The sequence below is a fragment of the Enhydra lutris genome, unplaced genomic scaffold, assembly GCF_002288905.1.
Source record: "Enhydra lutris kenyoni isolate GAN:26980312 unplaced genomic scaffold, ASM228890v2 scaffoldscaffold14, whole genome shotgun sequence".
Taxonomy (NCBI): Eukaryota; Metazoa; Chordata; class Mammalia; order Carnivora; family Mustelidae; genus Enhydra; species Enhydra lutris.
Window position 1 is genome coordinate 30,986,254 of NW_019154098.1, and position 22,927 is coordinate 31,009,180.

General features: G+C 39.3%; 1 protein-coding gene across 3 annotated transcripts in view; it reads left to right on the plus strand.

Moving 5' to 3' along the window:
* LOC111146796 (R-spondin 2) overlaps positions 1-20,572 on the plus strand; it is a 160,134-nt gene extending 139,562 nt beyond the window's left edge. For 2 of the 3 annotated variants that reach the window (XM_022502479.1, XM_022502481.1), the window contains one exon: positions 19,879-19,994. In XM_022502479.1, coding sequence (XP_022358187.1) covers positions 19,879-19,994 — 116 coding nt within the window. Of the gene's footprint in view, positions 1-19,878 lie in introns of all 3 variants that reach the window. The other variant, XM_022502480.1, reaches the window with a different exon arrangement.
* Positions 20,573-22,927: the final 2,355 nt, after the last annotated feature.

A 22,927-nucleotide genomic window follows, 5' to 3' on the forward strand; every position in this document is an offset into this window, starting at 1 on the left:
CACACCTCCTCTGTGGTCTGGCTCTCCGGTAGATTGTTTCATGTGGCTGGTTTCAGGAAGGCTAAGAAGATCTGTTCCTTCTCTCTCAGTGTCATTGATAGTCTTCTGTTACCACCGGTGAGATGACAACATCCTTTCTACCAATGCCGCCAAAATACATTCAGTGTTACTGTGTGCTATAAACTGGGCTAGAACTTCACTTCATTCTCTGGTTTAATTATAACACAATTTTTTTTTTAATGTGGTAGGAACCCTTTTTCACATATTACAGATGAGAAACTGAGGCTTAGGGAAGAGACCAGCTGGGAGGCTTTGGATTCAAAGTGGCAGAGGCTTAGTCAGTCCGGGGCTGTCAGTCCCCAAAGAGCATGTTCTTAACCTCTGTGCTATATTGCTTTCATGAACTAAGATGATTGTTGGACAGTATCCATGGTAGGAACTCACCACTTTTAAATGTTCCATACATAAAAATGTGGAATGGCATTTCTCCCGGTTCCATTACTTTTATATAATGTAAGTACCTCTAGTAAAGGGAATCAAAAGGTTAGGCTAGAGAGCTTTATATAATTTGGCAAGACTAAATTTTTAGTTTCTTGTTTAAAATAAATATGACATTTCAAAAGAAGAATAGGCAGTATGTGTTTATATAAAACCAATTATTTATGCAAACTTTGTCAGCTAAGCAGTACATCTGTGAACTATATACTTTTAAAAAGGGTAGTAAAGGATGATCTAATAAGGTAAAAAGATCGTAAAGATTATATGGAACCTGGTGGCCAATGATTTTTTTTTTTCTCTTTGAGAAACTGTACTTAACCACAGAAGAGGGTTTGGGGTTCAAATAATTAAGAGCTCCTTGGTACTTAAAGTTGTTAAAAATACTTAAGTATTCTCTTGGGACTCTAAAATACTTTGCCCAGGGTAAATGGATGTAGACAGATTTTAAGGCAGATAGATGAAGTAGATGAGCCCTCAGAGTCCTGTCCAGCACTGAGATATTTTTTTGGTCTGCATTTAAATGATTATGTAGGAGATTTGTAGAATTTGACACTTAGCATTGGTGTAAATAAAACAGAATTGGACTTGAGAGCTGTTCTCAGTCACGTAAACCTAGGTTTTCATATTTGAACGTACTTAGGATTAATGTTCAATGGCCTCTGAATGGTGTCTAGATGGACTTGTCCCTAAAATACTTAGGGGATGGAAGGGGTAACACTGTCACTTGTTACCAGAGTCCAGGAGGAAGTCCCAAGATATAAAAACCAAAGGGACTGAATTGAAAAACCTAAGTCGGGTGTTATTTATGTGATGTTACCAATGATCATGTCTCTTTGAGAGCTAGAAACGACTTCACTCCCAACCAGCTGGCCCCAGGGTCAGAAATGAAAGTTCTCTGCCAATGAGAGAACTGGACAGGTGTTCTTTCGTTGCATGGCCTCTGTTCCGTAACAACAGAATGATAATTATATATAATAGTCAATGCTTACAATGTGCAGATACTGTATTTAACATATTAACTCATTTAATGACTGCGGTTATTTTATAGGTTAGATACTGTTGTTATTCCTGATTTCCAGATGAGGAAGCAGAGGCACAGAGATGACCCATATTAGCTCTGTGATTTGAGCAAGTTCAGTCATGAAGCCAGAATTTGATCCAGACTGTCTGGCTTTGGGGCTGGTGCTCCTAATGATGAGGGTAAACCATCCATGAAGCCAGACTCCTCTTTCTTACATCTTTCTCCCTAAAACCTCTCTCTTACACATTTATTTTCTGGGAGTTGATGAACATTTGTAGGAAAATGTAAGAAGTAGGCGGCACATTGTGTCCCAGAAAGTGTGGTTCCTTTACATGCTTTAAACCAGGGGGATGATGGAAAGAACCCTGATGGGAATGACTATTAAAGATTATAAGTGAACCTATTTCCCTCCGGCATGATAGAAATCCAGACAGTAAGTAAGAGAAGGTTCCATGCTAGTTGAGCATGTCTCAACAGAGAAGAGTTTTCTAAACATGGTAGGTTGGGGAATGGGCAAATCAAATGCTATTCATAAGTTGGGAGGAAAATGGAATTTAATCAAAACCCAGAGGCACAGAGACAGGGTCCTAAGGCAGCCCTCACAATTTAACTCCTTGTTCTGAGTAGACTTTCCCTTTTTTGAGGGGGAAAAAAAGGAATTTGTGGAATAATTATTTTAGAAGAAAGGAAAATTATTCAAACACTGAAAAATTCTAATTCCTGATATTTCTGCATAAGAACAGAACAGAACAGAAGAACAAACTTCTAGGAAAGAAGTTTGTCCTCGGTAGGATGCAGGCAAGACCTCTTCATAAATTAGGTTAGAAAGCAGTAGGGCATGGGCTTGAGATCAAGGGACAATGAGATCCCATGAAAAATGAGGTCAGGTGTGATGAGGGACTGATGGTAAGCTAAGCCTAGAGCAGCCCATTATAGTGTTCACTGGGGAACGCCCAGTCCAGCATTGATCATTTGGAAAATAGAATAATGATACCAAGGAAAATCTTGAGAAACTAGTAACATTTTAGAAGACAAAGATAAGTTGATGAAAATGATGGTGGAAAAGTTGATAGAAATTAACAATAAAACGTTTCAGTTGAAAAATGAAGAGCCGGGTTTATAGAGCCAGAGATGATCATCTCAGCTTGGCAAAAACATTTGAATAAAAGGGATAACAAGAAAATTCCACAAATATCTATAGGAAAGTACTGTACCACCAAAGGACAAAAATAAAAAGCAAGCTGACTTAACAGTTTTGGTGTCAAAAGAGGGGGGGAGAGTGAATTAGCATCTACCTTTTGAAAAATGAAGGTTGTAACTAGATAATCTTGTAACCCAGCCAAGTTATATTTACTGATGCACCAGGCTACCTGAATTGCCACTGTTGCACGATTTGCTATAATTACATGCAAAAAATTTGACTCCAGATTTTTGAAAAAAAACCCTATCATAATGGGTCCACAGGGTGTGAGTCTGGACAAGAAAGATGTGCAGAACATTGTCACCTCCGTGGTTTTCCTAATAGGAAAATGCCTATTCTGGTTATCTATTTTGCATAACAAACATTCCAAACTTTGTAGCTTAAATTTAGTAAGTTAGTAGCTTAAAATAACGACTTCTCATGAAAGAAATTTTATTATTTCTCATGATCTGAGGGTTGACAGGTTAGAGGCTTTCACTACAGTTAGACGCTCTCACTTAGGGGCATTCATTCTGCTGTGTCCTTTGACTGCTGAGGAAGAAATCCTTCTGGAGGCTTCTTACTCTCCTGTGTGGCTTCTGGGCTGGCATGGCTGGCCAAGTCAGTGCTGGCTGAGCCTCACTCTCTGCTCCTTCCTCCATGTGTTTTGCTCGGGTTTCCTCACAGGTGGGTGAACCCAGAATAAAGCTGCAGGGATTCTTAGGAAAGAAGTCCCCAGAACATCACCTCTGTCATGCAAGTTGTCAGGGCCAGCCCAGATTCAAAGGGAGCAGAGGAACAGACTCACCCCTGGAGAAAGGAGTGGCATATGCATACAAGGAAGGAGGAACAGAGTGCCATGGGGTCCCACTACAGAGTGTCACCGTTCACTTTATTTCTGAAGTGTGGAAGCTTTCTGATACCGCAGAGTTCCATTGCTTGGTTAGCACAAACACACCTAACAAAGAGTTTGTTCAGTTTTACTAAATAGGTAATTTGGCTATTTAAATAAATTTTATTCAGAAATCCTTGGCTGGATTGTTATTAGATGTTTACTAAGGATTTTCGTGTTATTCTGGGAAATTAGTTGGGATAGTTTCATAAACTGGAGATAAAATACCTTTTCCATTTCAAAATGGAAGACAGGCTCTACTATCCAAAAATTTGTTCTTCAGTAAGTTTTCAGGAATGGATTAGATCCAGATACTGAGGGTTCCTATAGTGAAAGGACAGGGAGATACTCAAATATGCAACAGTTACAAAGCGTGATGCCAATGTACTCATTTCTTAAAAAGAAAACTTTGTAAGATATCCTAAGAAACCAAGTAGTTGATTAGCTTTCATGATGATGGAAATTTTTTTTTAAAACATATACATGAGGGGCGCCTCCGTGGCTCAGTGGGTTAAAGCCTCTGCCTTCAGCTAGGTCATGATCCCAGGGTCCTGGGATCGAGCCCCACATCGGGCTCTCTGTGAAACAGGGAGTCTGCTTCCCTTCCTCTCTCTCTGCCTGCCTTTCTGCCTATTTGTGATCTCTTTCTGTCGAATAAATAAATAAAATCTTAAAAAAAAATACACATGAGTGCCACACACGTAGGTATGTCTTGGTTAACAATGGTTAATTCTAGGTCTTTTTAAAAAAATTAACATATAATGTATTGTTTGTTTCAGGGGTACAGGTCTCTGAATCATCAGTCTTACACAATTCACAGCACTCACCATAGCGCATACCCTCCCCAGAGTCCATCACCCAGCCACCCCAACCCTCCCACACCCTTCCACTCCAGCAATACTCAGTTTGTTTCCTGAGATTATCTAGGAGTTGTGGGTTTTTTTTTTTAACATTTTATAGTGATTTTGTATTTTTTAAATATCACAGCTGCCAAGAAGTACATATAATTTATATGTACAGTTTAAAGAACAAGGATAGAAGAAAAATTCCTGGACCCACCATCCAGTTTATAAAATAGACCATTATTGATGGCATCATCAAGATGGCAGAGAAGGAGACTCCAGTCTTAAGTTCTCCATAAGGATCTGTAAATAAAAACAGCTCTGGGAGAGCTCTGGAGCCCACTTAAGAAACTTCAGCAACCCCATGCAACAAAAAACTTGAAAGTAAATGACCAAAAGGGGAAGGAAGTATTTCATTTTGCGCTTAGCATTCCATGTCCCATGACTGCATTGCTCAGAGCCAAGAGAGAAGACCCAGCTAAGAAGAGTTCTCCTCTCAGCTTCCCCAGCCTTTCAGAGCACTGCGTGAAGGAGCCACTTTCATCACCCCACCCAGAGACGAGCAAAGCTGAGATTATAAAGATGGTTAGGAACAAGGCCCAAAAGCAGGGGCTACCATGGTCAGCCACACAGGGGGAGGAAACAGACTTCCCAGGGACCCACTCTGCAGAGACACTAGAAGCTTTCACCACTGAAGAAACCAAGGGTCACCAAGACCCCCCCACAAATTTTGCCAGTATTTGCCCCACAGGTATTGGTGTTTGCTGATACCAGCTGCCTGAGTCCCTACCCACTCCCTGCTTCCACCCTTGCCCAAAGCCCAGGACCCACACAGAAAGGGACTCCAAGCCTCTGAAGTTATGTGAGTACAAGACAGCAGCTTAGAATATCCCCAGGGGACCCTCACTGCTGTGTGCTCTTAGGGCTGGCCCCTCCACGCCACCTGTGTGCTTCAATGCTGCTGGGCTGATGCCCATCTTCAGCCTCTGTTGCCATGTGTACACCCATGGCCAAGGCCCGCCCAGCTGTTTGTGGCCCCCGATCTGGCCCTGTCTCCTGTCATTGGTCTGCACCACTGGGTTCATTTGCAGCTAGCACCTCTAGCTGCATCCCTGCTCGCCTCCAGCCTGACCCTGTCACTGCCTCCACTGCCATGTGCACACCTCTGGAGGGACCATTCAGCCTCAGGAGGGTTGCACATCGCTAGGCCCTTGCATCAGCCTGTGGACCCAGATCTAGTCCTGGCTCCTATCACTGGCCCATACCACTAGCTCACCTGCAGCTTGCTCCCCCAGCTGTGTACCCCACCTCTCCCCCCAGATTGACTCTTCACACTGGCCTCTACTGCTGTGCACCAGAACCAGCAGTCACAGCAGCAAACACTGACAGCTGGGGCTCCCAAAGCTTCCAGGGCATCTGCAGTTGGCCTTAGCCTTTGCTGCTTGGCCTGGCTCCCACTACTGTGTATGTGTTTGCAACTGGCCTCTGCCACTAACCAGACACCTGCTGCTGGTTCCCAGCAGCCGAACGCATACATGCCACCAGCTCTGGCCACCACTGCCCCCTGCGTTGGTCCCTAGCCTCTGAACCTGAACCTGAACCTAGTCTCTGAACCGGGGGACCTTAGGACCCCCAGCAGCTTCTGCAGACCCCTGCAGCAGTCACCAAGGACATATGGTTGTTGAGTTGAGAGGGTGCCCACTCTGACCACTCCTGTGCTTTCTGTATGTGTGATGAGTGCCTGAAGTCTCTTAGCAAATTTCCAGCATTCGGTGCAATATTAACTATAGTCATCAGACTGTCTGTTACCTTAACTTTAAGGCTTAGAACAAAATGGCATATGATCCAAATGTTGCTGTGTTGTTTTTGTAAGAGCTCCATTTGCAGACTTCCCCTAGAGGATTATGTTTTCGGAAACTCTTTATGATTAGTCTCTGGTATTTCCACAGTGCAAATCCTTAGAATTGGATCTATGACAAAGTTATCGTTGTATCATCTTCTAAGTTCTAACAAGTAGTGTCATGGTAAGGCTTTGAAAATCCTATCCTATCGTGAATAAAATGCTTACCTGTCATTTGGATGACCTTAGAGATTGATATCTAAATGAGATACTTGCGAAATGGTCTCCTAGACCAATGTGTATTTGAGTTGAATGGAAGCCATAAAAATGATTTCTCCCTCCCCCCCTGCCATACAAGACTTTTGGTTCTTTCCATTTTTTGTTTGTTTGTACTTATAGGAACTGGGAAAGAGATCTTAAGTCATGCTCTGTCCTTAATTAATAGGAATTATTTTCCTGTATTCTATGGCATAAAAACTGGACCCTTAGAAGAATTTGCTGTTCAGTGCAAAATATTTTTTTATCAGAGTCAGAAAAAGAATGCTGATTAGTTATGACTCCAAGCCATAAACTTTTACCGTAGAAATGCTGCTACTTTTTTTGAGTTTGCAATTTGTAATTCCCCAGAATTTTTAATCTCATACTTAATTTGGTTATAATCTTAAAAATCTTAAAAATGTAATTTTATGTTCTGAGGTATACACATACATATTTAAGGGTAAATAAACAGTCTTCTCAACCAGTATATCTAGGTGTAGTTTATGGAGGGATATGTTTTAGATACATTTGTGCTTATGAATATACACACACGCGTGCGCGCCTCAGACAAACTGTGCACAGTCATTTTTAGGACAGACTATTTCATTGCTGTTGAAACTGCCAGTGACCTAGAATTTAAGATTAAATTGAAGGTTCATTAAAATATGGCTGCAGTTGTCTTTCAAGAAAGACTTGATTTATGCTACAATGAATTTAGCTTTTAATAAAACATTTAAGTGATGAGCCCTGGGCATTATTTTGGTGGGGTTTAGAGTTTTTCTATAGAAAGACTTAGAAAATGCTTATTGAAAGCAGTTTAAATACTTTTTAAAAATTTTTAAATTTTTTTATTAACATATAATAATGTACTATTAGCCCCAGGGTACAGGTCTGTGAATCGCCATTAAAATACTTTTTAATGAAGTGATAAGTATATCAAAATATAAGTATTAACCCCTAACATTTATCACTCGTACATTTTTTTCACTTTTATATTAGGGTCATATACTGAATTGGAAGCAATTTCCAGAAATTTCTTATTCCTTCTTTATCTTCTGAGGTCTTTATGAACTGCTATCAGCAAACTGGTTACCTAATCTTTGAAAATGGTAAAGCAGAAAAGCTTTTTTACATCTGTTTTGGGTAACTCAGTCTCTGACTTTCCTAATAAAGGAGTTATTACAATGATGTTATAGCTTTGTAGCTGTGGTTTCATCGAATTTTGATAAGCAACACAGTGAAAGGTAGAATGCAGTTCCGTTTTTTAAAACATTTTTTATGTGCTCTGTGAGCCTTGGCATCTTTTTTGTCCTCGTCTTTTCTCAAAGTCTCCTTCCTTTTTTTTTTTTTTTCTTAACATTTCCATTGTATTCCTCTCATCTGGTGATGCTGGCTTAAATTACTGAAAGCCAGGTAGGATGTGGTATCTGAGTATAGTAAATGTGCAGTGCTCTGCCCACACTACTCCAGTTTCAGTGTCCCTGACTTTCAATCATTAACAGGCATCTTTTTTAAAAGATTATTTTTATTTTTATTCAGAGAAAGAAAGAAGAAAGAGCAGGGGGAGGGCAGAGGGAGAGGGAACCATCTCCAGCAGACTCCATGTTGAGTGTGGAGCCCAAGGTGGAGCTCGATCCCAGGACCCAGTGATCATGACCTGAACTGAAATCAAGAGTCTGATGCCTAACTGAGCTACCCAGGTGCCCCTCAACCTTTAATGGTCATTTTAAACTCAGCTGTACTGATGGGTTTAGCTCATGTTTCAGCAGGGGTTCTGAGCCTGCTGCCCAGCTAAGATGATGAATAAGTTGTCCTTTTCAACATAATTACTCACTGATATTCTTTATATGGTTTTTATGGTGGGGCTCCAGGTGATATCCTTACTACAAGTATAGAAGTTTGGAATGTAGATCTCTGCTTGGATCTCTGATTCAGTGATTATTCATTTAAAAATGTTTTGCGGTACAGTCAGTTAAAGAGCATTGGATTCTGGGTTTCGGCTCTGGCAGTGATCTCAGGGTCATGAGATCGAGCCCGGTTCCAAGTCTACTTAAGACTGTCCCCCACTCTCTCCCATTCTCTCTCCCTCTGTGCCCCACTCAGATAAATAAATAAATCTTTAAAATTTTTTCCACTAGGTCTTACATTTTTCATGTTAATTGTAATTTGTAAACTTTTGGTTTCTCATATTTTCCTTTGACACCTCAGTTAAATAAAACTGATTTGAATATAGTGATAGAACGCAATGCTTCAGGAAATACTGCAGATGGTTATTGGGTCGATATGTGTGTGGACACGAGCAGTAGCTTCCTTTGATTTTAGTTTGTATTATATACGTCACAGTCAATATACATTTCCTGAAGAGTAAAACACCATTTTTTTAAATTAAACATTAGGATGTTTATAAAAATAATTACCCATGTTCTGCTCTCTTAATATCTGGCAATCAGAGACAAAGATATGAGGATTCTAGATAACTCAGCAAGGTCTTAGACTTCGTGAAACCTTAGAAATGTGATGTGTCTAATAATCATTAGGTGTGTTGAACATGTTATTTAGAGTTCCTTGTCCAGTATTTTCCCTCTAATTGAACTCCATGGCTGCTCCTTGGGTGGTTGACAAGGGTTCTACAGTGACTATACCATTTGTTTAGTCTTTGCTTGTAGACAGAGACTATTCATTTTGGCAAATACTGGTTTACTTTTAGTATCCTGCAAAAATAACAGAGAAAAAAAAATGACCTTTTTCGTCCTGGTCTTGTATCAAAACAATGATGGGCCCAGCCTTCATTTTATGACTTTAATGGTCAAGCCATTTCCCTGTTAGTGACCTGTTCATAGGGTGTGTGGGAGTCTCTGATTAGAGGGAAGAGTGTTGGAACACTGAACTTCTCCTTCACGGGACATCACATTTATACCACAGAAGTGATGAGAGAGAGAATGGCATGATGGGTAGGACGGTAGGCTTAGGGACCAAACTACCTGAGTCCAAGTCAGAACTCTGCCATATACTGACTCTCTCATCTTGGGTTACCTTACCTCTATGATCTTTAGTTTTCTTTTCTGCAAAGTAGGACTGAACATAGTATCTATTTCAAAGGAGCATTTTTAGTATAAAATGAATTATACGTAAAACACTTAGTGCCTGGCACAGAGCCTACATCATATCATGATGATGATTTAATAGTTTGGAAGAAGCTCAGAGTACCTTTCTGAAAAGAAAAAAAAAAAAAAGACTTGGAATATGCCTCCTCCCTGTTATGCAGCTAATATTTTTATACCTCTGGTATTAAATATTTGACACAATACTTGCATCACCTGCTCTGAAGAGTACTTTTCTCTTCCCAATTTTTGAAATGCCACCTCTATATCCTAGTTTGGAAGAAACCCCTACTTGACAAAAGTAACATTTTTTTCAATCACAATTTTTTTCTTTTTTTGTCCAACTCTTTAGAATTTCTGTCAACTTAACTAGTTGGTCTTTCAGAATAGAATCTTGTTAACTGAGTGAATTGAGCCATTCAGTAGAATAAAGCAAGTTTCTGGAATATAACCACAGAAGAAATGGGTCTGCAAGAATGTCAGTGATGTACGCCTTCGCTCGAGCTTAAATAATAAGGGAGCCTTTTCTTGGGTCTGGGTACCTACCTTCCTCTTGACATGGGGGCAGCTTGATGTGGAAGGAAGTGGCCATTTATTTTTGAAATGCTCTCACGTCCTCTTCCAAAGTTGGTCCTCTCTCCTGCCCACATGCTTTTCTGCAGAGTTTGATGCTCTAGACTGCATATAATCTTAATTTCGTGCTCAGTCACCTCAGCTGCCTAGCAACAATTCTGGGTTTTCCATCCTGAATGTTTCACTCAGGAGTCTGGGTATGACTAGGGAAGCTATATTTAAAAAAACAAAAACAAACAAACAAAAAAAACCCTCCCTGGAGGATTCTATGTCTGGCCCAGGAACTGGCTTTTGGAACCACAGGTCTAAACTTCCAAGTCCCAGCTGAAAGAGAAACATCCTGTGTTTTCTTCCCTCGGGCTTTGCCATGGGCACACTGTTGATACTGAGCTGGGAATGCTAAATGTGTTGCTTGACCTCAGGAAACTGAGGCTTTGAATGCCTTAGCTCCAGGGAATAATTAATATGAGAAATATACGTTATAGGGCAGGCCCATTGGGAAACTTAATGTGGCCCAAGGGAACACTGGGGACTGGTTGGGAAGGTTGATACCTTTTCTTCAGCCTGGTATTTACTTATTAATTTGTTTGTTCAGCAGATATTTAAATGATTATGAGATCAAAGACCTTTTGCTGGGCACAAGGGATCCAAAGAGTATAGTGGAAAGAGAACAGGTTTTAGAACCTGCCAGATATTGGTTTGAATCATTGCCGAGCTATGTGATTTTGAGCTATTAACTTCTCTAAACTTATTTCCTTGTTGGTAAAATGGAAATAATGCCTACCTTGCAGGCTGTCAGGAGGATTAGAAATAATACATGTGAGGCACCTTCTGGTGCTATAATTAGCATTCATGTGTCAGGTATAGTATCTGGAAATGGATATACATTTTTTTTTTTTTGCCCCTCAGAGATGGTAACTTTGATATTAGCTGTTTAGAAATGAGTAAACCAAGCCTGAGAAAAGTAACTCATCCAAGATCACTAGCTTCTGAGAGGAAGAGTTCTGCTTTGAATCTAGGGCCGTCTGACACCCAAAGTGATGTTCCTCACCATGTCTCCCATGACTTGGTCTAGTGTCACATGGCCCCTTCCTTCACCCGCTTTCCAGATCTAGCTGGGGAGTGATCCGTCCTGTGGGCTGGCCAGGCTTCCATGACTCTGTGGCGAGGCATGTTGAATCCCTGTCTGGGGAATGTGCAATTAAGCCAAGAGATGGAGGTGGTTCTGAGAGAGAGGTAAGCTGAGAGAAAGGTCATGGGGTTTACTAGGGGGACAGGGGTCCCTTAGCAGATCGCGTGTAAGCTGGAGTTGAGGACCGAAGCCATGTGGATGGAATCCAGGAAAAGCAAGAGAGTTTGCTCTATGATGGATGATAAAGTCCAGGTGGGTTTGGCTCGTCACCATGTTCAGTGTTTAGATGGAGCCCATTTATCTGCTCCAATTCCTCTTTCAGTTAAGCTTGAAATGAATATCTGCAACTTGATTTTTAGAAAGACCCAGAGTTAAACCAGGCATGAAAGTATAGTTATTTGCATAGTAGCCATGATTTGCAAAAAAAAAAAAAATTGCAACAGAAGGTAACACATGTTTTGATGAGGGAGGTCTGAAGTGCTGAGGGGCAGAGGAAGGGAGGCACTTACGACCCCCCACGGAATGTGCATCTCTCTAAGTTATCCCATGCTGGCTGTCTTCATGTGAGGCTTGTGACTTAGGTGAGTGGGTTGGACTGATAGCTGGTTCTCGGATTTACCTAATATATAGAAATCACTAATTCATTTCACTTGTAAGTATGTCTTTAAGTCCCACAGAAATCGTGTGGAATCCATATTAAATAAATGCTTGCCATATCATGCTAGTCCTAGATATAATAGCTTGAACTTCTTTTTTATTTAATGGTTATTGATTGAAGACCAAGAAGAGGGTATTAAGTCCTCTTACTCTAATGGAATTATCTTAAAAGGTTTCTTCTGGTATAGTATGAAGTCAGCGATGAAGGAACTTGAAATTCTTCTCTGGTTTTCCCGGTGGTCCTAATCAAATGAAATCAATTGTATCATTTTTTTCTGCACAAAGGGATGTTTTGTCACTGAAGAGTGCCAAATGAGCTTCATCGTTTTCTGCAAATTTTGAGTAAGTTTAGGGTAGGTAGCTATGAAATATTCCAGCAGAATGGTTTGAGTACTGAAATTTTTCACAATATTCAGCTAACTAAGAAGGTATGTGAAGCTCTTACAATGCATGGTACATATTAGGAATGCCCACCAAATCAACTCCCTACCTAGGAAACATCTAGATGGCACCTTGTTAAAAAGGGTTGAATCAATGCTGTGTACATTTATGGAAAGTCTTAGGTTACAGATGATATTGATGCAATTCATAAAAGTTTTCAGTTATGACAAGGCTCAGAGAAAGATTAGTTGTCTTCTAATGCTTTTCTGCCTCTCTTGAAAAATAACTAAACTATGTCCTGATCCAGTTGACACTTAAAGCTTTAAATGTGAGAAAGAGAGACCTCGGAACCTGCTTGCCCGTCCAGCTCCGCTGCTAGGAAGCTGTAGGAACGTGGGTGGGATGCTCTAGGTTTTTTGTGCCTCACTCCACATCTTCACCATTTTGGGGAGTTGGACTAAAAACAGGGGTAGTAAATACCTACCATACTCTTTGTCTCTGCACCCTCCCCAGCACAACCACCTGATTCTGGGTCTGTGGGCTCTCCCCCGACCCAGAAGCTAATGAAGATCATTTTTAGTTTGACAGCCCTCTTCTTACCAATAAGAGATCCAAGAAGAGGATTTTGTTCTCGGCCAGTAGTTTATATTCACTTCCCCATAAAATGGCAACCTGGATGTGTGAAGAATGCTCTTTCCCTAAATCACTATTTGAAAAGCAAGATACATCTGACTTTTGTTCTCTCATTCACTCCCTAGATCCTGACATCTTTAACAGCAGAGCAATTGTTACTTTTCATTGTGCTGCATTTGGACTTTGCTATCTGTTCTGTAGTCCACTGTACAGCTTACCTTCGGCTTTTAAGGAAAAAGAAATAAGGCCTCTAACTGGGGTTAAAAGACAGTATTAAAGAAGTGAGAGCTCCAGAGCTCCCCTGCTCCCTTTTTACACCAGAGATATGTAGAGTAAAAGTGAATTATTGCCCCCTTGTGGTCGAGTTATATGTTCAGTTTCTCACACAAGTGAAGTTGTGGAGTATAATGTGACTCTGCTACCATGAAACTGCCCTACAGTGAAGTCAGTTATTATGAAAAGAACTGTAGGTAGGTGGATTTAAAACCGCCTCTCCTTGTTGGTTTTTTCTCACCTATCTTAAACCCCACAGAATCTTGGCTCTCAACTGATTTTTCTTTTTCTTTTTCTTTTTTTTTTGAGATACCAGATATCTAAGAACTTAAATCAAATGGCATGATCCAAGTTATGTGGAAGAAACCCAAATCTCGTTCATATTACTTTTCTGTAGTCCTTGCCACTTCAAATGAGTTTGTAGGGTGTTGGGAATGTCTTATTATCCCTTTAGAAGTCTGTATCCGAAGATTTTTTCTTCAGAGCTATAAAATGGGGAAATTTTGAATTACTGTGTCCAGGAATCCTTATTTGTAAAAGTTCAAGTGAGCTTTAGGATTAGCTTTTCTTTCAATTTCATAATACTGAACATGAAACAAGATTTTAAAACCAAATGGAGCTTCCTTTCAAAAAAAATAGACATCATGCCTAATAAAATGCTTCATAGAGGAAGAGTGGAGAGGTCTTACACACACACACACACACACACACAAAGCCATTTCATACTATTCTTTTTACAGTAAAAACGTGGCAGACTTTTACAATTAGAATAGTTATGCACAGTCATAATTGGCTTATTGAATTAGTTCTTTACAAATCATAAGTTTACATGGGAATTCTGAGTGATTTTCACATTTGCATATTTAGAGAAGTCCCATTTTGTCAACTATTTTTTATTTTGGATGTTGTCACTCCCCACTAATAACTTGCAAGTAGTTCTGCTTATTAGGCTACCTCCAGGTTATGTGTAAATTTTTGAAGCACATGTTCTTTTATAAAGATGAAATGACTGGGGGCCCCTTGGAAGACTTTCCCATTATGACTTGAAGTTCAAGATGGCCTGGTAAAATCTCCTCAGTATATGATTGTTATTTTTCAACACTTCAAAAATTTGTTGGGTTGTCTCTAGACTATTTTGTTCTCAAAGACCAATCAAAATTTGATCACAGTCGGGAAACAGTCGTAGAAGGATTTGCCAGTCCTTTCTAAAGACCTCTCTCTCTCTGCAATATTTTTTTTTCTCTCTGCAATATTTTTAGTGGAAAAGATGTTATTTCTTAAAAGCCAGATAAATGTCATTAAAAACACCAATTAAAGAACTTTGTACTATAAATAAGGAGATAGAGTGGATTTATTTGCTTAAGGTACTCAGACTCTTTCCATTGAGGCTCAGCTGATGTAAAATAACCATTAATATATTATTCGGAACTATTACAGACAAGGGAAGAGTTTTCTCTTAGACTAGGTAGAATATACTGTGGTAGATGCTGGTCACGCTCATCATATTTGCCTACTTGGATGCCTTTCTCGATGAAAGCAGTTTTGTGAACTAACATCCGTTCTTAATGCCAGAAGTGTTCAGGCAGTTCAGTAGTTCTTAAGCTTTTATATCTTACATCCAATTATGATCAACCATTCCACCCAAAAACCTGCTTACCACCAGAAGAGGAATGTTTTGTACCACAGTCTTTTCCTTATACCTATTTATGATAAATTTTAGGGACATGTAATTTCTCTTGGGAACAAATATAATTCCTGGGCCTTAAGATACAAATACTTCATAATTGAAAGGACACTTACTGTTTTAGTAATCATAAAAAGAGGTCATGAAAAATTGTGTAGGAGGACATTTTGGTAATTTATAATTTTTTCAGAGTTCTACAGTAAACATCTCTGTGCATAAATCTCTGTCCACGTTTAGATTATTTTCCTAGGATGGGTTCCTAGATCGGAGTTGAAAGTTATGAATATTTTAATGCTTTTGTACACATTGCCAGATGGCTTTTAGAAGGACTGTATCAATTTTATATTCTCATAATGCATCCTGATGCCTGTCTCACCACATTCTCACTTTTTTACTTTTAAGAATCTTGGCAATGGCAACTCATTTTATTTGGCACTTTTAATTGTGAGATTTGATTGTTTCATATATTTACTAGTTGTTTTTATTTCCCTTATGAATTATATTTAAGTCTTTTGTCTATTTTTATATGAGCTTTTAAAATATTTAGGAGCCAACTGGCATTTTTCCAGAGAATCATCAATCACTCTTAAATAAATAAATCTCTGTTTCTACTCATTCTTGGGCAGACTCAGGTTGCCCATATGAGAAAGAAATAGCTCAATTGCTATTCATTGTCTACAGCTCAGTCCTTGTGAAGGTGTGGAAGCAACTTTCTCCCCTCTACCTCTAGTGTGTCCTCTGAAGTATGACAAAGTTCCCCAGCCTGGTGGTTGTCAGACTTTTGTCCCTCGGTTTCAGCTGCTTTGAAGAATGGCTCAATTTCTGAGGTGATCTCCAAATCTCCCTGGCGAATTTCATAAATACAGGGAAGCCCAGGTTTCAAGTTAACATCACAAATTTATCATTGAAATTTGATAGAAATTAGTCCTGGTTTCCGATGATCACCTTTGTCATCACAGTTGTGGTTCTAACAGTGGAAATTACATTTGTCATAATTGTGGCTTACTTTCCCGTCTGTGTGTGTGTGTGTGTGTGTGTGTGTGTGTGTGTGTGTGTAGAGAGACTTTTTTTTTCATAGTCACAGCTACTGAATTTTTTCTCAATTTTCTTTCATCTCATTTACCATTAGAAAGTCTTCCTCAAAACATTTAGTAATCTCAACGGAAATCCTACACAACATTTGTGCCTTACTAATGGATATACTGGAACCATTGTTCCAATTATGAAAAAAACTCTTACCTAAACCTAGTGAGAGGAAAAACCTTTTGAAGACTTTCCTAGACTTTGGGGCTTAGGAAAGAATGAAATTCATGCCTCCTGGCAGTAGAATTCCTATTTTCACAGCTTCATGTAATTTGTGATATCATGGTTGAAAAGAATCTATTTTATTTCTGATTCTAATAGCAGTAATCTACAGCTGGAGGTTAGGAGTATTTCCATAAGGGGCTGTTCACCTTTCTCTGTAGAGGAGTTGATAGGTTATCCTGTTGGACCATTTCCACATGTGTGCAAATCAATATAATTATGTTGGTTAGAGTGTGGTTTTGATGGTATCTTTCTAACTTTGTTCATTTGGATGATCTTGTCTTGCTTGTGATATTTTGTACAACTTTCTGGTGAAAGAGGATCATAGTGTCTTCATTCCATAAATGTAAAAACTGAGAGTCACAAGTATGATGTATTATGAAACGTCTTCATTATAAGACCATGCTTACTTACTGGCTCCCTTTCCTTCTGCCTTTCTCTGTTAAGCCCCATTGCTTTCCTTCACAGCTTTAATACCCGAGCTGGTCTTCTTGCATCTTTAGAACGGGGCTGAAGAGACTCACTGAGCAGTGATTTGTCAAGGCCACTGTATTCTTAAAGTACTCAGGACAAAGATACGCAAATGTGTCATTAGAGTTGGACGTAGCTAGAGGCTTAAACCTTTTCTGCTGATCTTGGGCAGTATATTTTCCAGGTTGCTGCTCATGAACTAAAAAGAAAGTTAATTCCATGACTTGAATTTCTCTTTGGGTGACTGGCATCATACTTGCCTTTAAATGCTTTGTACAGGGTGAATGTACATAATTGAAAGTCTAGAAGGCATTCTCCAAATCTAATCTAGCCACAGGTGTAAAGAAATGGAAACATAAATAGCACACTTGTATATCCAATATAACTTATTTTCAAATATATAGATCAAAACAGGGATATGTATTTTCTGTTAGCTTTAATCTTACCGATTTCTTATGTTTGGAAATCTTAGCGGAGTTTAGAAGAAAATATGTATAAGACCTTTTTTATACCTTAGTTAGATTATATTTTAATATTTTTTGCTTCTTTGAGTTGGGCTTTAAGTCAGAATAGCCCACAATGGACCACAAAATATTTTCAGGTAATTTAGGCCTATCTGTGGTTAAATCTTGGCTAACCATCTTAATTCTTCAGTATTTTCAGTATATACTACATGAGAAATGGGGCTGACCAGAAACAAAATGAAGCAATGAATTGATAGCACAGAGATGTCATTAAACAAGAGACTTCTGAGGGAAATTTTTAGGGTTGTAATTTGGTCTCCCAAACATCTTTAGTTGAAATCAGTACCATATAACTTATTGCCAGTGGAGTAATTGTACAACTTGAAAACTTATATAAGTTTCCAGAAGCACTGCTGAAATTTTGGCCACACTATGGACTATTTTATGCAAATATTGAATAACTTTCCTATCACGCAATATTATATCAGCCAGCAAACCCAAAGACCATTTGATACTGACAATTATATCAGAATAACATATTAGGTAAGTGGCATGAAATTGACCCTCTCTTAAAATAAGAATTTCCAGTCATTTAGCATAGATATTCTGTTAGGGAATGTACTGCACCTTTTTCATTTGAAAAATTGAAGTGGTGAATGGGAAAAGATTTCTTGAACAAATACCCAGTATATTTTTATCTTAACACATTTAAACATCTAGCAATATTATTTTTCCATTTACTCAATTTCAGTTCGCTTTTAAAAGAAACTTCAGGTTTTAAACAAATTAAACATGAGCTCATTTTTTCAATGTAGTCAGCAATGATTTTAACTAAGGTTTTTGTTGTTTGTTTAAAGAAAATCTAAAACTAAGGAAATCTTCAAAAACTTTATAATTGAAACTTTTTAAATATGCAATTTTACGTTGTTTCATCTCTCTGCCCTCGTTACGTGTGTCTCATCACTAGATATAATGTTACTCAAATAGTTTTAACTTTACAACTTCTTTGATTAATGATGGTTTGAACTAAGGTTTCATTGGGTAGGATTAACTATGTTTAAAGATGGCAAGATGCCGTTATAACATTAATGCCAGAATTTAATAAGAACCAGAAATTAACTTTGGGGAACTTTATAATTTAATGTGAGAGCACGATCATATTCTGATTATTTTACTGCCGTGTCCTATTAAAAATAAATTATTCTTTATCTTGTGATAAAGTTTTACTCAGCAAACATTTGTTGACTGTCAGCTATGTGCCAACCACATGACTCTTTTCCATCCTCAAATAAAATGAAAAATCCCTCCCTTGTTTAGAAATCTCCCAGGCTCCTATAATCTAGTATGACTCTGCTTTCCTAGGGCAGAGTCTGTTTCTTTCACATTCCCTACACAGCTGCCCCTCCCCCCATTCTCTCGAATGAAAAGCTGTCCAGATACATCCCTGTAATCAATGGTCTTGGAAGGTGGGAAAGCATGCGTTAGAACAGAATGTCCAATTTGTGGTACTGATTGCTACAGTGTCAAAGAGCTACACCTCACATAAAAGTTTTGTAGGACTGCACAAGTAACATGGAAGTAGGGTGGGTAGGAGACGAGATTTGAGTCTGGTAAGGAAAGAATCTTTCTGTTTTGAAGGTGTATGTTGATGACTTAATTTCTGCAAACTTCAGTGACCTTTGAGTTCCCTTCTGTTCTAAAAATCCCACAGTTCTTCTGTGTTTAGAGTCCAAAGAGGGCAATGGACTTAAAGCAAATGCCTGTTACTCTTCTCTCAAGATCTTACGTGGATTTACTTGCAAAGAGATGTTGAAACATTGTAAAAACCGCGAACCATAACCGGGAGGTGCAAAAAGTTAAATAGAGCAGAGGCAAAGGGGAGACTATATTCAACAACTCTGATGGAGACAAGCCTCAACTATTTAGCTTGTGATCTGGACTTCCTGGTGGCAAAGGCAAAGAGGAGAAATAGGATTACTAGGTGGCTGTGTGATCTTCTGGTAGGAAGACACCTCTCCCCAGTTCTTCAGGAACAAACCAGCATTTTTCTTGCTTACAATAACTGGTCTAGGGAATTTGGGTAAGAAGCCCTAAGCCACATAATGAACGATGTCCTCATGAATTTTTATAGAAAATGAAGAGTTCCACCTATGTCATTTCATACACTGGTCTTTGGAGAACAGGGAGGGAATAATGTTAAAAGCAAGACTTTTCTTTCGCCTGGGGAAGAGGAGGGCCAGGGAGATGGAAACTTCTGGTATATTTACTGTAGATAGCTGCTTATTTTCTTTTGACCCACCGACATGTGGAGCCGTAGAAAGATGTAAAGATGTCTAGTAAAGGGTAGCATTGTTAAAAGTCGGAGGGGATAAATGGAATTTTTGTGGCAGGATGATATTTGCAAGACTGATCAGGCCACTGGGAGGTTTTTAAATATGCCAGTTCCCTATAACAGGAAGATCAGTCTCTGTTTTAGACAGCATATCCAATTTAGTAAATTATTATTATTCCGTCAAAATTAATGTGAACAATTTTCTCTTTGAGGCTGCTTTTTCCGTAGGTGATGTTTTCCAGATGGGCTTTGTGTAAAACTCTTAATGTTTTGTGTTTTCTTTCCTAGAGAAAGCGCCGTTTCTGACATGTCTTCATTTCTTTCTCTTTCCCCTGGTATAGGAAAGAGAACCCCAAAGGCAAAGGAGAAGAAGAACAAGAAAAAGAAGAGGAAGCTGATAGAAAGAGCCCAGGAGCAACACAGTGTCTTCCTAGCTACAGACAGGGCTAACCAGTAAAATAAAAGACACGTAGGGTAGATTTTGGGGGAGGGGGTCGTTTTTGCAAAAGTGCACAAAACTCCTCTCCACTCGTGGACCCTGGCATGCAGCTTTTGCGCTGCTTTGACCAGTATCTGTTCCCAGTAATGTTGTGAACGGAGGAGCCACGAGCGTGGTCTCTGTTATTTATGCTTTGATTTGCATCTGGAGACTGTGAAGGCAGGAGCTCCCGACCTGAATCACCGGAAGCAGGAGTTAGGCGTCCAGCGCGTGCCTCAGCTCCACGTGCACTGAGAGATCGTGGCACCACGAAGGGGCAAGACCTGTGAGGCCACGGGCCACCCCTGGAGCCCAGACTTGTGCATATTTATGGGAAAGAAGACCCTCAGCTGGCAAAGAGCTATTTCACTGGTGACCTTGATTTCTCACGTTGTGCGTTCGCAAGTATAACTGTGTGCGGAGATCTGCTTAGAGCTGGGGTGGGGGGCGTGGGGGGTGTTCCAGGAGTTCCTGCTCAGCTTCACAGCAGCTCCAACTTGTACATAACTCTGTGGGGCTACATAGGAACCTCTTCCTTACTGTATATTTATGCTTTCTGAAGTGTAACAAGTTATACCTGATTAATATTATGTCGGATTGTTTCTAGTGGTTCCTAACCATTGTCTGGTAAATGGCTATTCTAGATTTGAGAATTGACCAATGTTTTGTTGCCCCTTGACTTTTTTTTTTTTTTCCCGGGCTTATTTCTCACTGTAAGAATAGGATAAGCTAGTTTGTACATAGGCTCAAATGACCACTGTCAAAGAATTTTAATATCTGTAGACCTTCCCCACTCTATGTTGTCTCCTGCAGATAAAGCAGCAGGTGACAGGCAGAAGCTAAAATTCTTTACGCCTAAGATGTGATGTCTTTATGAAACACAACTGAGGAATGACATGCAGTCCCTTCTAGTACTCCTCATGCTATTCTACTGGCTAGCTAGAGAATTTTTCGAACTTTTGTTTCAAGCTTCAGTATATATATACATATGCATTTATATTTATTAAAGCCATCCCTGACTTACCAAGACAGGCTACCTACCAATACTCTTGGGTCACTATAGAAATTACCATCATGAGACCATGATGCAGAATTTGAGGAGAAAAACAGGATGAGTCCCTGTAACTCCTGGTAGAACCTTAACAGGAACCTTAACAGGTCTCCTTGGAGCCGGAATCCATATGCTTTCTAAAACAGAAGAAAACTATGGAGAACCCCCCCCCCACACACACACACACCCACCCCAGGGAATTTCAGAGCAGTTGTTTCAAAAACATCATTGTGTAGTTGTGGGAATCCATTCTTAGAGGGTTTTGAATTGGCTTCTTCTAAAAGCATCATTATCTTCCTGGCTAATCCAGAAGAAAATTAGAACAAAGGGAAATGGTTACAGATGTTTAAGGAAAAAAAGCAAGGTAAAGCCTTTATTTTTAATCACCTTGCATTGGCAAAACTACCTCTCCAGTATTTTTGTTTAAACTTTTGAGTCAAAAGCACCCTACCAGTACGTATAAATGTCATATACATTGTTATGAGAATATTGTTGCCATGAAATAATAAGCCATATATGAATGTTGTATACAACTTTAGGGTTTGCATTTAATCCTAAAGTGTTCACTTCCTTTCACGTCTATTTACACTATATTCCTATTTACTAAGTGGGGAGGGGGCTTCTTTATATAGTGCTTCATCGTTAATGAGTCAATACCTGTTCTGTTTCTAAGATGTTCTTTTCGTGCATTAAAAAACTTCAAAATTATTCGTTGTGGAAGTTTTCTTTAGAGGTACATTTAGGGGAAAAATAATATTTTAACAACTCTACCCCTAATTCTTTAAAAAAGGCAGAAAATTTTAGTAAATATATCTAGGAATGAGCTAGGTATAAATTACACTAGAGTGGAGTGGTTAGGAGGCTTTTTAAAAAAAATTTTTTTAAGACTGTCTTGAGAGAGGGCATGTACAAGCCAGGGCAGGGGCAGAGGAAGAGAGAGAAAATCTCAAGCGGGCTCCATGATGAGCACCGAGTCTAATGGAGGGTTCGATCTCATGACCCTGAGATCGTGACCTGAACAAAAATCAAGAGCCCAACACTTGTATGAGCCACCCAGGGGACCCAGGAGTAAAGACTTGAGAGCCACACTGCCTGCGTTCCAGAGTAGCCTGGGACAAATTCTCTTCTAGGGCTCTCTTCCTCCTCTGTGAAATGGAGGTAACACTACTGTCTACTTGTAGGGCTGTTTTAAGGATTAAATTAGGTAAAATGTGTAAAGTATGGTCAGCACAGGGTATATATTAAATTGCTATGTAAATGACCTGTTATTAATTGCCTCTCTTCTTGGCATTTAAATTATTTAGAAGACCTTCCTTTCTTGTTAACAAAACAATGTATTTATGGAAGCATCAGTTCCCTTCAATCTATTGCTGGATGCCTGGACATTATTTGCCCCAATTTTTTTTTTCTTGTGGGAATTGATTTACAGCTGCTTGATTTCTAAGCCTCCCAGTTATAAGCAAATACACAACAGAGACACACACATACTGCAGTATAACTTATAGCTTCAGGATAATACAAAAAAAATCGGGTGTATATAAATAAAGAATATATGAAACTGGTTTCCCCCAATATTTTCAGGGAGCTTAGCATCTGTAGAAGTAAGTGATGGGGTCACAACTTTGTCAAGAAGTGTGGGTTGGGGAAATGGGTGCAGGTGGTCAAAAGGTACAAACTTAGTTATACAATAAATATATCATGGAGAAGGCAAGGTACAGAATAGGGACTATAGTTAATAGTATTCTCCTAGCAATTTTCAAATATATAATACAAAATATCATCACAAAAGTTTGACAGATTAGCACTTAGGAAAAGCCAATTTTATGAATGTTTCTGTTTTTTAAGATGCTACTAGCAATCA